Below are 12,686 nucleotides of genomic sequence, written 5' to 3' on the forward strand. Positions count from 1 at the left end.
ATAATATCCTCTCCTAAATCTATTGCAACACGAGGGGAATTGATAATCAACATAAGAAAGCATTCAGAGAACATGTCAAAGCTTGTGCTCTCTCTCTCTCTCTCTCTCTCTCTCTATATATATATATATATATATATTAACCCAGGGAAACAACCCAAGCACCTCATCAAGACAAGCACTGAAAGAACACATAAATAAGGACACACAACCAAATTAGCAGAGATAGTCCATAGCCCTAAGCAAATCCCATTATAACCTAAAATATGACTCCAAGAAAAACCCACAATGAAAAGGTCAAATTATATAACAACAATCCTCCACCACTAGAAGAGATGAAGAACAAAACCAGACACCATGTGATAAAATAACCAAGTTAGACCATCTTGCTGTTGCATACTTCTTCTTTTATGGTTTGCATTATCAAATCAAGTATAGACTGACCAAGAAAAGATCTATATACATACAGGCATCAACTCTCAATGCATATTCCTGTAATCATCAGCTCTCAATTCATTCCTAGTTACCTTTCAATTCCACAACATATACATATAGGCATGATATGTTATAAAAACCATCGTCCAAAGCATACACATAGATAGACAAGCCTCTAGAAGAAACAGATTAAAGACATAAAAGCATATCACTGAGTAAAACATCAATTAGTCTCATTCAAATATGATTTACACCCATAATCTGATACCCACCAACGTACTCAAGTTCCAAGAAATTGCAGTGATTCTAGATATAAGATTAATCAAACAAGTTTCATGCTTACCGAACAAAAAACGAGAATAGCCCCAAATCCCTTTTTCAGGGTTTATGAATTTCACCACAAATTTCCATCGCCCAAACCAAAAAGTTTTGAAATCAAAGAACACCAAGGAGAAAGAAAGGCAAGAGAAGACGAAGACGATTACCTAGAGGTTTGAATTTGAACGAATTTGCCCGTTGGAGGAGATAGCGAGTGTCTCGAATTTCTCTCTCTTCTCCTAGATTTGGCGAGCGTAGTAGCGAAAACCATTTTGGCGAACAATAGAGTGAGTCAGCTGGAGGCCTGATTTTGCTATTTTCCGCTTCTCACGCTCGCTAAAATAGCGTAGAATCAATTTTAGCAAGGCTAGTAAAGTTGCTCTTATGTGTTTGTAAACGCTGGAATACTCTTACCCTGAAATCATTCCCTCCATTCGTAAAACAAACGTGCCTACATATGCATAAAGCTAGTTTATATAAATGTCATTCAATGCAAGGCTAGTTTATATAAATGTCATTCAATACGCGGCCACCAATTCTTGTTCTCTCTTTTTAACCTTTGGACCCAACCAAGAACAAAAACATTTCAACTGATTAATAAAATGCATCACTTGATAAACGTACAAAATACTTTAGGAGGGGTTTAACCCTCAAATCCACTACAAATTAACAAAGGAAAGAAAAACTCTTGCCCAAAATTCATCTATAAGTACAAATAGGGGGATTAATTTAACCCTCAAATCCAAAATGGAATACCCAGGAACCAATCTTAATTCTTAAGTTTGCTACATATGAGAAAAGTCCACTATTCTGATCTCTACAATTTAGTAATTTACTCTTACAAGACATAAAAGTCAGTCAACAATGTCAATACAAAGAAAACAAAAACCTCCACCGGCCGCCAGCCGGCCGATCCGAATTGCCGACCCAGATTCCTAGAAGTCCAAGAAATTGTTGAAGAGGTCCCACGAAGAAGGGCTCGGAGAAACCAGAGGAGCCGAAAACAGAGCCGAATTCGAGGAAGGGCTCGGCATGAAACTATTGAAGCCGCTGTTGATGTTGTTGGCGCCTTGCCAGTTGAAGTTTTGCGGGTCTTCGGCGGCCGGAGAGAAGAACCCAGCTGGGATCGGCGGCATGGTGGCCGGCGCCGGCGACAGAATCCCCGGGAACTGACCCATCAAGTCAATACCCTCCATAATACTATCCATAAAGTCGTCGTCAATGGCGGCGGTGGCTGTGGTGGTATTTACGGGCAGGAAGTGCTTCTGATCGGAAGAGGGGCTGGTTTTCTCAATGGAGGCGAGGCGGGCGGCGGGGGAGAGGTCGCCGGGGGGAGAGGAGGAAGGGCCGGTGAGGCGTTGGACGAGGGACATGAACTCGTTGACGGAGGTGTGAATGACTTTGGGCGAGACGGTGTAGATGACCACCGGCTCCTGGTGCTGCTGCGGCGGCTGGAACTGTTGTTGAGGTGCGTTTTGGCGGAGGTGGGGGTGCGGAGGCGGCTTCTTGATTTTGACGGAGTCTTTGCTGACTTTGAGAGGGGCTGGGCGGGGGCCTTGGAGTTGGAGCTCCTTTTTTGGGGTGGTGGGCCGCTGCGGTGGCGGGTTCATTGTGGTTGGGGCGGAGGAGGAGGAGATCTGGTTGCGGTGCCGGTGGTGTTAGAGGGTATTGGAGCGAGATTTGGGTTGAAGGTGGAAATGACAATAGATGTAGAAGGGGTTTGAAGCCAACAGTATTGACCATGGGCGTTGACCCCAAAATATGGTTAACAGAGGAAGCGAGGAAATTTTATCCTGATTGGAGTGTACCAGGAAGGAACGGGAACTCGACATTGACAGTGGGAGGGTTATTTGTCACATTTACATGGCACTAGTGGAGGGTTTGTGATGAGATCACGTTTATTTGGTGAAGTGCCTTGTTGCAACTTTGCAAGGTTGGAGGGATTAGGTTGGAAATAGATGTTTCGAATATTAAGGGGACAAGAATTTGGAAGAGAGTTTTGCGTTCGATTTTTGATTTTTGTTTCGACGTGTTCCGATCTAATAAGAATTTTGAACATTGTGAAATTTATATAATTTTGTATTTCAATATGGGGTTGACCTAGATATTGCGGATGGTAAATGAGGAGGCGATTGACGTTAAATATGTTCGTAAGAGTTGCGTGACGTTGTTTGAAATATCACAATAAGGGATTGAGCTCCAGAATTTTATCCGATGTGTAAGCATGCGTGATCATCAAAACATATCTTGGTCGGGTGGTAACAAGTTACGATTGCGTGGTTTTCGTACAATGGCCGAGTTTGGGGTGGTATATTTTCGCATTTGGTATCGAGTTGGTGGGAAGTCAATTAACCATCAACAACATAAAAGTCTAACAAAATTTCTTTCGGAAATAGGCAACTAGCGTACTCGGCTTTCACAAGTTTATTGTTGTTGTACATCATGCCCTTGGTGATTCATGGGTGGTATCCATGATAAAGGTGATGTAATTGGTGTGTTTCTTGCTTAACTGAAGACCAAAAACTAGTTTGAGTGAGCAACATTATAAAAAGAAATTGATAGATTAATTAAGAATTGGCTATAATTGATCAAAATGCAGTACATGGGCACATGTGATCAAATTGCAATACGAGATGACGCAAATTCATTTCATGTAGTCCGATGTAAAACAATCCTCATCACATTTTTTATTTTGATTCTTGAGTCTCATTCAATTTCAGATCAACAATTTTGAATTACATATAATACAACATTAAAAATAATTATCCAAAAAAAAAAAAATTCCATTGAAAGTTTGAAAAGCTTTGCACGCCATTGAAATTCCGATTTTAGTGAAACGCCACCAAGAATGAGCTTCCCCCACCCCCGCGCGTCAAACCTATCTCCTTCATTCCACTTCCATCGCCAAATATTAGAAGCTAAGGTACACAGAGACGACAAACAGTTGATTTGCACAAGAGAATCAGTTGCGAGAAGGACTACTGTACTAGAAATTCCTCACCACATCGCAAGAACAACCACATACGAGGATGAGTTCATAATCACCCCTCTAATTGTGCTACATGGGATATGTAAAGTGGAAAGCCTGTTGTCCCAATTTTAAGGCGATAATGGAAAACCTTAAAAATCCATTGAGAGAGAGAGAGAGAGAGTTGCATTTCAAACAAGTGACTATATAGCTAATCGAGATGACTAACATCATTACGTCATATTGTAATGATGCAAATTCATTTCATCTAGTCCGGTGTAATACAATCCTCGATCACATTTTTTATTCTTGATTCTTGTGTCTCGTACAATTTTGAATAACAAATAATACAACATGAAAAATAATTACCAAAAAAAAAAAAAAAATCCCATTGGTATTCGGAAACTCTGCCCGCCGTTGAAATTCCGATTTTAGTGAAACGCCGTCAAACCTATTTCCGTCATTCCCACTTCCAAACGGCTACTATGTAAAAACTCACGCACCAACACCCCACCGGTTCACATTAGCCCCACCCAATCAAATCCCTCCACGTCACCAGCCAAACCCCTCCTCCTCCTCCTTCCTTTCTCTCCCTTTCCCAAAAGCTCCACCATTTCTCTGTTCTTCCCTGCAACCAAAAATTGCCCCGCATTTTCTCCAAATCCCAATTCTCATGGCTCCAGCCACCGCCTCCTCGGCGGCGAGTCCAGCTCAGCGCCTCATCCGCTTCAACCGCCGCACCTCCGCCCCGCGCCGCCACCGGTCGCCGCCCCAGTCCCCCCCGCCGAAGAAGTTCAAGCCGCTCTCCGAGGTGATGGAGAGGGCGCGATTCTCCGTGGCGGAGAGAACCGATTACAGCGACGTCAGGTGCGAGCAATGTGGCTCCGGCGACCGAGCTGATGAGCTGCTCCTCTGCGACAAATGCGATAGGGGCTTCCACATGAAATGCCTCCGGCCGATCGTCGCCATTCTCCCGATTGGGTCCTGGCTCTGCCCTAAGTGCTCCGGACACAGAAGAGTAAGAAGTAGGGATTTCTTATTATTATTATTTTTTTGGTTTCAATGCCGCTTTTGCATTTTCTCTTTTGTTTTTGTTGGGAGGTGTTGTGTGAAATGTGACGAAATTTGAAATGCTTGTTTTAGGTTTTTCGCAGAAGAAGATCATCGATTTCTTTCGGATTCAGAAATGTAGTGATGAGAAAGACAAATGTGCTTCTTCTCAAGGTAAAATTTGGTACATTGTGGTGATAGTCATTGTTTGAGTCTTGATTTGTTTGAGGCTTTGTTAAATAATTTTAATCCATTATATGAAGGTGAACTAAAAGAGAATGGCAATGATAAAGGGTGGAAGGGAATTCAAAATCGGAGGATAAGATAATAGCTTTGCTTTGAAGAATATTGAAATAAGATTGAGTTTATAGAGTGTTTTCGAGAAAATTGATAAACTTTGTTGGTTTACTAGTGATGGAAAACCAGAAATTTTTAGAATGCTGAATTCTTATACATTTTTGTGTTATATTCTATCAAAAACGTCATTTTATTTTTCAATAACATACTGTTACTACTCGTGGGAATTAAGGGACAGTCTTATTCTTTTGAGATGATTTTGTACATTTTGGGGTGCTTTCATTTCCTGAATGTAGATTGGTTTTACACATAATGTTCATTTCCTGAATCCACAATTTTTTAACTTTTGGGGAGTGCGTTTCCTGAATATGAATTGGTTTCACATAAGTTCCAATTATCATCAATCCTGACCATGTCATAGAAAGAATCTTGATTCATCAAATGGAGATTCTTTCCTAAATAAGCAGTAAATCTATGCTCTAATTGGAATTGCCAGTCGATATTCTAACAAGAACTCCGCTTGACCAACTTTAGTTGAAAAATATTTTGCAAGAAATGTGTATTATTGGCCCCAAACTTGTGTTGCTTGGTTTTCAACTGGAACTTATGCTTTATGAACTTCATATATGTTGCCACTTTTATGATGCTCGTGAACAGTGCATGAATAATTTAGAAGTAATGGAAAGTTATCTGAGCTTAGCAGTAAACAATTTAGGCTATGACTTTTTGATATTGATACTTGGGATTCCTGATATGAGGGTGAGACTTTTGGGATATGCATCATGGTATTACAGATGTCATACAAAATTGCAAAAATTTGCAGTGCAGTACTGCTATATTCACTAGCTAAAGTTTCCCTAACTCATGCGTGCGTATCCAATGGACAAAATGTTGTAGTCAATAAGTTTGTTGATGAGGTCTTGACATATAAAAGATAAAAACAAAAATTGCTTTCGTCTGAATTTTATTTCCATTGCAAAGACTTGGTGATTTAAAATGATCACTCATGTAGGTAGGATTTAATTATACATGATACTGTCTGGAATTGCCTCTGCATTAGGCTTTTGTGCGGTCTTTGACTAAAGTTTCATCTAATTTGATGTGCCTGTGATAGTGCTTACTCTTTCAAAAGTTGCCACTCAATAGTGAGCATAGTGGAAGGGGAAGATGCCACACCATTGATGCAGTTACGTAAGCTGGGAATCAAGATGTACCTTGTTGCTAAGTAGGAAGTACATATAGGATATGGGAACATAAGTACGATTATTCTTCAAAAGATTGGATATGGTACATTTGGATATGTTAAGTTGCTAACTAAATAGTAAAAGAGTATGCATTCATATCCATGCATCAATTAATGTTCAAAGAATAAACACTTGGGATATATTAATAACAGTAAAAGAGTATAGCTACGCATAACTTGGATCAATTTATGTCCAAAGGATAAACAAGCAGCTGAGGTGCATAAAAATGTTTTGGAACCAATAGTAGTAACAAAGAGTAAGAAGGATCCCTCTTAATAAGATCTACGAGGAATGACATCGTTAGGGTCCCCACAATGTGGTCTGATGGTCCAACCGTTTATGTTTGATTTCTAACTGTTAGAAATCAACAGAAATCATCCCTGCAAAAATCAGCAACAGTGAAAAATGTTGGTAATTTGATCATTTCAATGATCATTGGTGACATATCTTATTTATATAAAAAAATAGGATGAAAACAGTATAATTACTTGGGATCCAACTGTTGAGCAGTAGATTGAAGGGAAAATGTTAGAAACAAAAAGCATTAGATCCTATGAGCCTTGAATTTGTAATTACTTGCACTCAAGGCATCTCAAAATCCCATTTTGACAATTACATTGCACTAGTTTCTGACAGTGTAATGCATGAAATTTGAAAATGAACACAGCAGTAATGAGTAAAAAGAGATCAGTCCACTCTGTGATAGAGAAAGTAGGACCTTGGAGGGTTTGTCATGTATTCTGGTAGCTAGGAGTGTGTGATGAAGATAGCTGGAGTACAAGTATAATGAAAAGGATTGTCATGTATTCTGGTGACTAGGAGTAGGCATGCCTTGGATTATGATGATCGGTTATAATTTGAGTGAATATTGTTCCAGAGAGAGAACCATTGTGATACAGTTTTGGTACTTAAAAGCTGTTGTGATTGAAGAGTTGTAAATGTCAACAATGTATATTCAAAGAACTAACATAGTCTAAAATTCAACAAGCATCCTGATAACCTAAACCACCCAACTGTTTGCCTCGGTGCTTATACTTTTTATCTTGGGAGCAATGTAACATCTCTACTTGTGATGGTATCCTTTATGAAAAATTGTCCAACTATGTTATTGTCTATATATATATATTATATATATTCTTTGTTTGATGTGACGTTATTTATCTCTCTTTTTATTTTTTTTCTCTCGCATGCTGCTACTACTTTCGAGAGATAGTGTAAGCCACACCCTTTATTGGAAACATTGTAACTTCTATAGTCTTAACTTGATTATCTTTTCTTATAAGCAATTGTCCAACTGCCTGGTTGCCCACAGTTGTGTCTGTCAACACAGATTGTTTTACCCAGTATTGTTTTATCTGATCATGCTACTAATGCTTTTGGAGGTCATCCTGATAGTACTACTTGCTCTTTGAATTGAATTGTTTTATGTAGGAATGATGTAACATACATCAAAGATGATAGGGTGTTTTCTTGTACTCACCTACTTACATTACACAGTTATTCCTAAATTGATTCCTCTGTTGCTTGGTTGTTATGGCTTGAACTCTAGATGCTCGAAAGCGCCGGAGACGTTCAGGATCATTAGTGTTGCAGAAGAGAAGAAGAAGACTATTGCCATTTATTCCATCAGAGGATCCTGCTCAAAGGCTAAAACAAATGGGTTCCCTTGCTTCTGCATTAACAGCATTGCACATGGAATTCAGTGATGATCTCACTTACATGCCTGGCATGGCTCCTAGATCTGCAAATCATTCCAAGTTTGAAGATGGTGGAATGCAGGTTTTGAACCACTCTCAATCTATTCTCGCTTTGGTTGGCATTATGGCCAACTGGTAATTAGTCTTTTCATCATCTGTATAAGTAATGGTACTCTTCTAATAGATTCTTTCCAAAGAAGATACTGAGACATTGGAACACTGCAGAGCCATGTGTAAAAGAGGAGAATGCCCTCCTCTTACGGTTGTTTTTGATGCATGTGAAGGGTAACTTTATCTTTGATTATCGTGTGTTGCAGTTAAATAAGTAATGGTACCTGTGTATTGAGTATGATCCTGTTGAGTTCTTTTATGTAGTTTTACAGTAGAGGCTGATGAGCAGATTAAGGATCTCACTTTTATTGCTGAGTATACGGGTGATGTCGATTACATTAAGCATCGGGAGAATGACGATTGTGACAGCATGATGACCCTTCTCTTAGCACTCAATCCATCTAAGAGTCTTGTCATCTGTCCTGATAAACGTGGAAACATTGCTCGATTTATCAATGGAATCAACAACCATTCTCTGTAAGTACATGCGACCTATTACTTATACCATTGCTTAACACTAGCTTCGTGGATAGAATGTTTAATAAAACTACATATGTTTTGTTTTCACATGCACGTTATGTTTGAATCTATTATGCTAAAAATGTATCATAATTTGTGCAGGGAGGGTAAGAAGAAGCAGAATTGTAAATGTGTGAGATACAGTGTCAACGATGAATGCCGGGTCTTATTGGTTGCTACTCGTGATATTGCTAAAGGAGAGAGGTTATATTATGATTATAATGGATATGAGCATGAATACCCTACTGAAAATTTTGTCTAAGATATCAATACTGATGTTGGCAACTCATCGGCTAACCATCCTAAGGAGCTAGGATGTAATTTTGGGCCTCAGAGATCCCTTCCTTTTGGTTTGGGGTTAATTATTTTTCATTTTCTTCTAGTTCTTCCTTTGAACCATTCATTGTAACTTTAATGTAGAATTGTAGAGCTGGCTCATTGTGTGGCCATGAGAAATAGAGTAGGCAAGGAAATATTTTCCTTGCATAAGTTAAGGATCATCATTCTGTAATACAGATTTCAATGGAAGATATTATTTCTGAGTTGATGCTTGTCATTTCGTGGCATCAATATAATTTTCCTTAGTACTCTGATCGACTGTCTGGGATGTCTCATACAATCCTCTTTTTATGTATTTCTGTAAACAATTCTAAGCTGTATGTTTTCATTCTTTTTAAGATCAAGAGACGCCCTAGACAAAAAAAAAAACAGAAAAAAAGACCTCCCATTGAAAAGATATAAGCTTATCTTTCTTGTTTAGAGATTTGGATAGAGGCAGGAGAGGATACATGTACTCTAGTTGATACCCGCTGAGCCTTGTTTTTGTTAGCATGATACTGAGATGGGCATGGGGTGTGCTGGATTGGGTTTGGCTGAAGCCGAAGAAGCTAGAAAGATGTTTAAGGGAGCAAGACCTGCAAGGCAAATCCTACAAGTTCTTGTATGGAGATTTAAGGGAGAACTCTATCCTGCTCAAACATTGAAAATCCCTTTCCACCTCCCATGACATAGCACTATGATTCATCCCTTTGCTCGATCAAACCTTAAAAACGTATGGTATGCCAAATTACCTTTGTTATATGAATATATGTGTTTAATATAGTTAACGATATTCAGTACCATGCTAGGTAGAAAGGCCCGCGCTATGCTGCGGGTCTTTTAGTCGCAATAATAATTGATGTATGGTTGCAAAAAAAAAAAAAAGAATGAAAACAAAGAAGACTAACCAAAATTTTTTTATGTACATTGATCAATAGATGTACAAAATGTCTGCTGTTTTGATTGATTGTTTCTCAGGGACTATTAAAATTAAAAAAAAGAAAAATAGAGAATGGTCCTGACAACCGGTGCTTATATGTACACAGCATGACATTGTTTTTCAAAGACCGTTAGCATTACAAAAAATATAGAGAATGGTCCCTATCACAAAAAGTTACAGAGCATGACAAAAAGGATAAGATTGTAGAGTAGAAGTGGTTAGGTAAGGCCTTCTGTGTCAGATTGAACCAATGTATTTGTGCTGGTCTGATTTGATGGTGTTGTTTCATCTTCAAAATTGTCACTGAAATATACAGAGCACATGAAAGTTATATATAAAAGATTGAGTCATTAATTAAGGGATGGCTAAATTGAACAGACAGAGTGGAAAGGAAACTGCACACAATGAGTACAGTCCCTAAATTAGAATTGAAGCGAGGATTTTAAAACTTGCCTTTTTAGGTTCTTGCTCAGTTTTGCTTTGAACAATTCCTCTTTTTTTTTTTTTAGTCACCAGTAGGTAAAAAGAAGTACCCTGCTTCTAAGGCTCTGGGAGCAGAACACAAAAGTTTGTAGATTGATAGTGGGGTGAAGTAAGTTATAAGCAACCTAAGAGAAAAGAAGTACATCAGAACTTCTAAAAAGTATAGTAACACAAATGAATTATTGGTTATGAAACTGGGAATGTCAATAACTGATAACCAAATAGAAAGCCATTTGCTGAAGTTGATAACTGAAAACATCAATAACTGATAACTATAACTCCAAATTATTGTCATGAAACTCAGAATGTCAATAACTTATCAAATAGATTGATCTTATTTGTTATGAAACAGAGAACATCAATAGTTGATAACCAAATTTCAAGTTTCCAGTCCATAGTATGTCTTATAGATGATACTGATCTATGTGCTAAGCGGGAATCAACAATGTTGGTCTGTCATTTGTAAGAACCATTTTTGATAATCCACAAATTATTCAGTTAGTGTTAAATGTAGCCTAAAAGGTGGGACATCATCAGAAAAATTTACTTCTGCACTGAAAAATAAACCCTCCTCAGTACAAATTAAACCTAAATGAGGCATACATCAAGAGATTTCTTTTATAAATTTCTCTGTACCCTTCTATCATAGTTAATATCAGTCTCGGAAGACATTTACAACCTCATTAAATAATGTTCCTTTCAGTTTGGTTTGAACTTTTGCAAGTTAATACAGGCCAAATCAAAGTAGGTGCAGCGTTATACTATCATGACATGTCTAATAGTAATCTATGTAAACATGCATGATTGAACCACTGCTAGTTATATCATTTCATTGACAATATAACCAAACTACAAAAAAAGAAGAAGACAGATTTCACTCAATGTAAGCTTCAATTGCAAATGTGTGGCAAGTTAAGTTTAACTCAAACAATTCAAACATAGAACACCAAAAGCTAACCTGCACCTTTGTCAAACTAACAAAACATCTCAAAACAAACACCATCAAGCAAATAATACCTGAGAACAGTTGGAAATTCATCAATACCCATCAAAAGTCCTCCTCAAAATTCAGGAGCTTCAATCGCTTGAATCTCTCAAAAAATAATGACATCCCCAGAATCGATTTTGCCCCTACAATTGCTTCTATTTATAGGAACAAATAAGAAAACCCAGCAAAGAATCTGCATAAAAAAAAAAATCGAGGAGGAGCCAAATCAATACCCAATTAGAGAAAAAAAAAACATACATGAGCAATCGTCTTATTCTCCAATTCGAAATCGAACCTTGCTTCAATTGGATTTGATTCCGCATAGGAACATACAGCAGGAAGTTCTTCCCTCTTTCCATAGTTTACTTGCTTACTGCTACCACAAATCGGTGGCAGGAGAAGCAATTAAACAGCTGCTGGGACTCGATGCCATAGAAAAGGTACAGGTGTCAGGACAATTCCGTAATAGAAGACATGAGGCAGGACACTATTCATTTTGTTTGTCTTTTTTGCGGATTGGGTTTTAGTATAGTTTTAGAATGCATGCTTGCCATAAAGAAGACGAGCGAGTTGTTCGTGAGTGGTACTACGTATTTGAACAAAATAGTAGATCGATAGACAAATAAGAGGTGAATCTAACAATTATTTTCCACTTCTTTTGCATGGAGATCAAGAAAACAGTAACTGTAAACGTACGTGCATCAATTGTTATTTATATACAAAAAAGAAAAGAAAAAAAAGAGGACTAATAGTCAATACGCGTGAGCAAAAAGATGTATACAGTCAACAGTCGATAGCCCCAGACCTGACTTCTGGGATTTTTGTGTGGTGTGTTTCTAGTAAGGTTCTTAATTAGAAAATGGTCATTCATGTTGACATTTCTGAAAGGTGTTTTTCCCCATTTTGTAGAAAAGTCCTCGAGTTTCATTATTCAAAGGCACTTTCCTCTTCAGTTCAGTACCATACCATCTGTCTTTCAATTCTCTCTGGTTCTCTCTCCCAGCTTATAGCCAGCTACACATACACAGACGTCAAACATGGAAGTAACAGTGGCTAATAATAGCAAGATGGGTGTGGGGTGTGCTGGATTGGTTGTGGTTTAAGCCAAAGAAGCTAGAAAGATTGCTGAGATCGAGAGCAAGGCCTTAAAGGAAACTCCTACAGGTTTATGTATGGAGACTTGAAGGAGACCGCTAACCTGCTCAAACAAGCATCATCTAAACCCATGAACCTGTCAAGTGTCAACCTCCCATGACATAATAGGACGAGTCACCCCTTTGGATGAGCAAACCATAAAAACTTATGGTAAGCATGCCAAACT

General features: G+C 38.3%; 2 protein-coding genes and 1 long non-coding RNA gene across 3 annotated transcripts; 1 reads left to right on the forward strand and 2 right to left on the reverse strand.

Annotated features, from left to right (window-relative positions):
* Positions 1 to 1,344: 1,344 nt before the first annotated feature.
* On the reverse strand, positions 1,345 to 2,551 carry LOC112187565 (protein MKS1). Its single transcript, XM_024326416.2, has one exon. The coding sequence runs from the start codon at positions 2,358 to 2,360 to the stop codon at positions 1,686 to 1,688; it is 675 nt and encodes a 224-aa protein (XP_024182184.1). The 5' UTR covers positions 2,361 to 2,551; the 3' UTR covers positions 1,345 to 1,685.
* Positions 2,552 to 4,240: 1,689 nt separating this feature from the next.
* Positions 4,241 to 9,183, forward strand: LOC112189128 (probable Histone-lysine N-methyltransferase ATXR5). The gene is made up of 6 exons (XM_024328401.2): positions 4,241 to 4,743; positions 4,862 to 4,942; positions 7,859 to 8,088; positions 8,191 to 8,291; positions 8,382 to 8,594; positions 8,739 to 9,183. The coding sequence occupies exons 1-6, from the start codon at positions 4,392 to 4,394 to the stop codon at positions 8,896 to 8,898; spliced, it is 1,137 nt and encodes a 378-aa protein (XP_024184169.1). The 5' UTR covers positions 4,241 to 4,391; the 3' UTR covers positions 8,899 to 9,183.
* Positions 9,184 to 9,986: 803 nt separating this feature from the next.
* Positions 9,987 to 12,090, reverse strand: LOC112188656. The gene is made up of 3 exons (XR_002931500.2): positions 11,661 to 12,090; positions 11,395 to 11,558; positions 9,987 to 10,502 (listed from the first exon to the last, which is right to left on the reverse strand). It is a non-coding gene; the product is annotated as an uncharacterized LOC112188656 (long non-coding RNA).
* Between the last annotated feature and the right edge of the window lie 596 nt (positions 12,091 to 12,686).

The sequence above is a fragment of the Rosa chinensis genome, chromosome 2, assembly GCF_002994745.2.
Source record: "Rosa chinensis cultivar Old Blush chromosome 2, RchiOBHm-V2, whole genome shotgun sequence".
NCBI classification, from domain to species: Eukaryota; Viridiplantae; Streptophyta; class Magnoliopsida; order Rosales; family Rosaceae; genus Rosa; species Rosa chinensis.

Excerpts from the sequence above, each read along its gene's own strand:
- LOC112187565 (XM_024326416.2), bottom strand. The coding sequence starts at position 2,360 with ATGAACCCGCCACCGCAGCGGCCCACCACCCCAAAAAAGGAGCTCCAA.
- LOC112189128 (XM_024328401.2), top strand. The coding sequence starts at position 4,392 with ATGGCTCCAGCCACCGCCTCCTCGGCGGCGAGTCCAGCTCAGCGCCTC. Across the intron at positions 4,943-7,858 it reads CAAATGTGCTTCTTCTCAAG|ATGCTCGAAAGCGCCGGAGA; the intron begins GTAAAATTTGGT and ends CTTGAACTCTAG. Across the intron at positions 8,089-8,190 it reads TTGAAGATGGTGGAATGCAG|ATTCTTTCCAAAGAAGATAC; the intron begins GTTTTGAACCAC and ends CTCTTCTAATAG.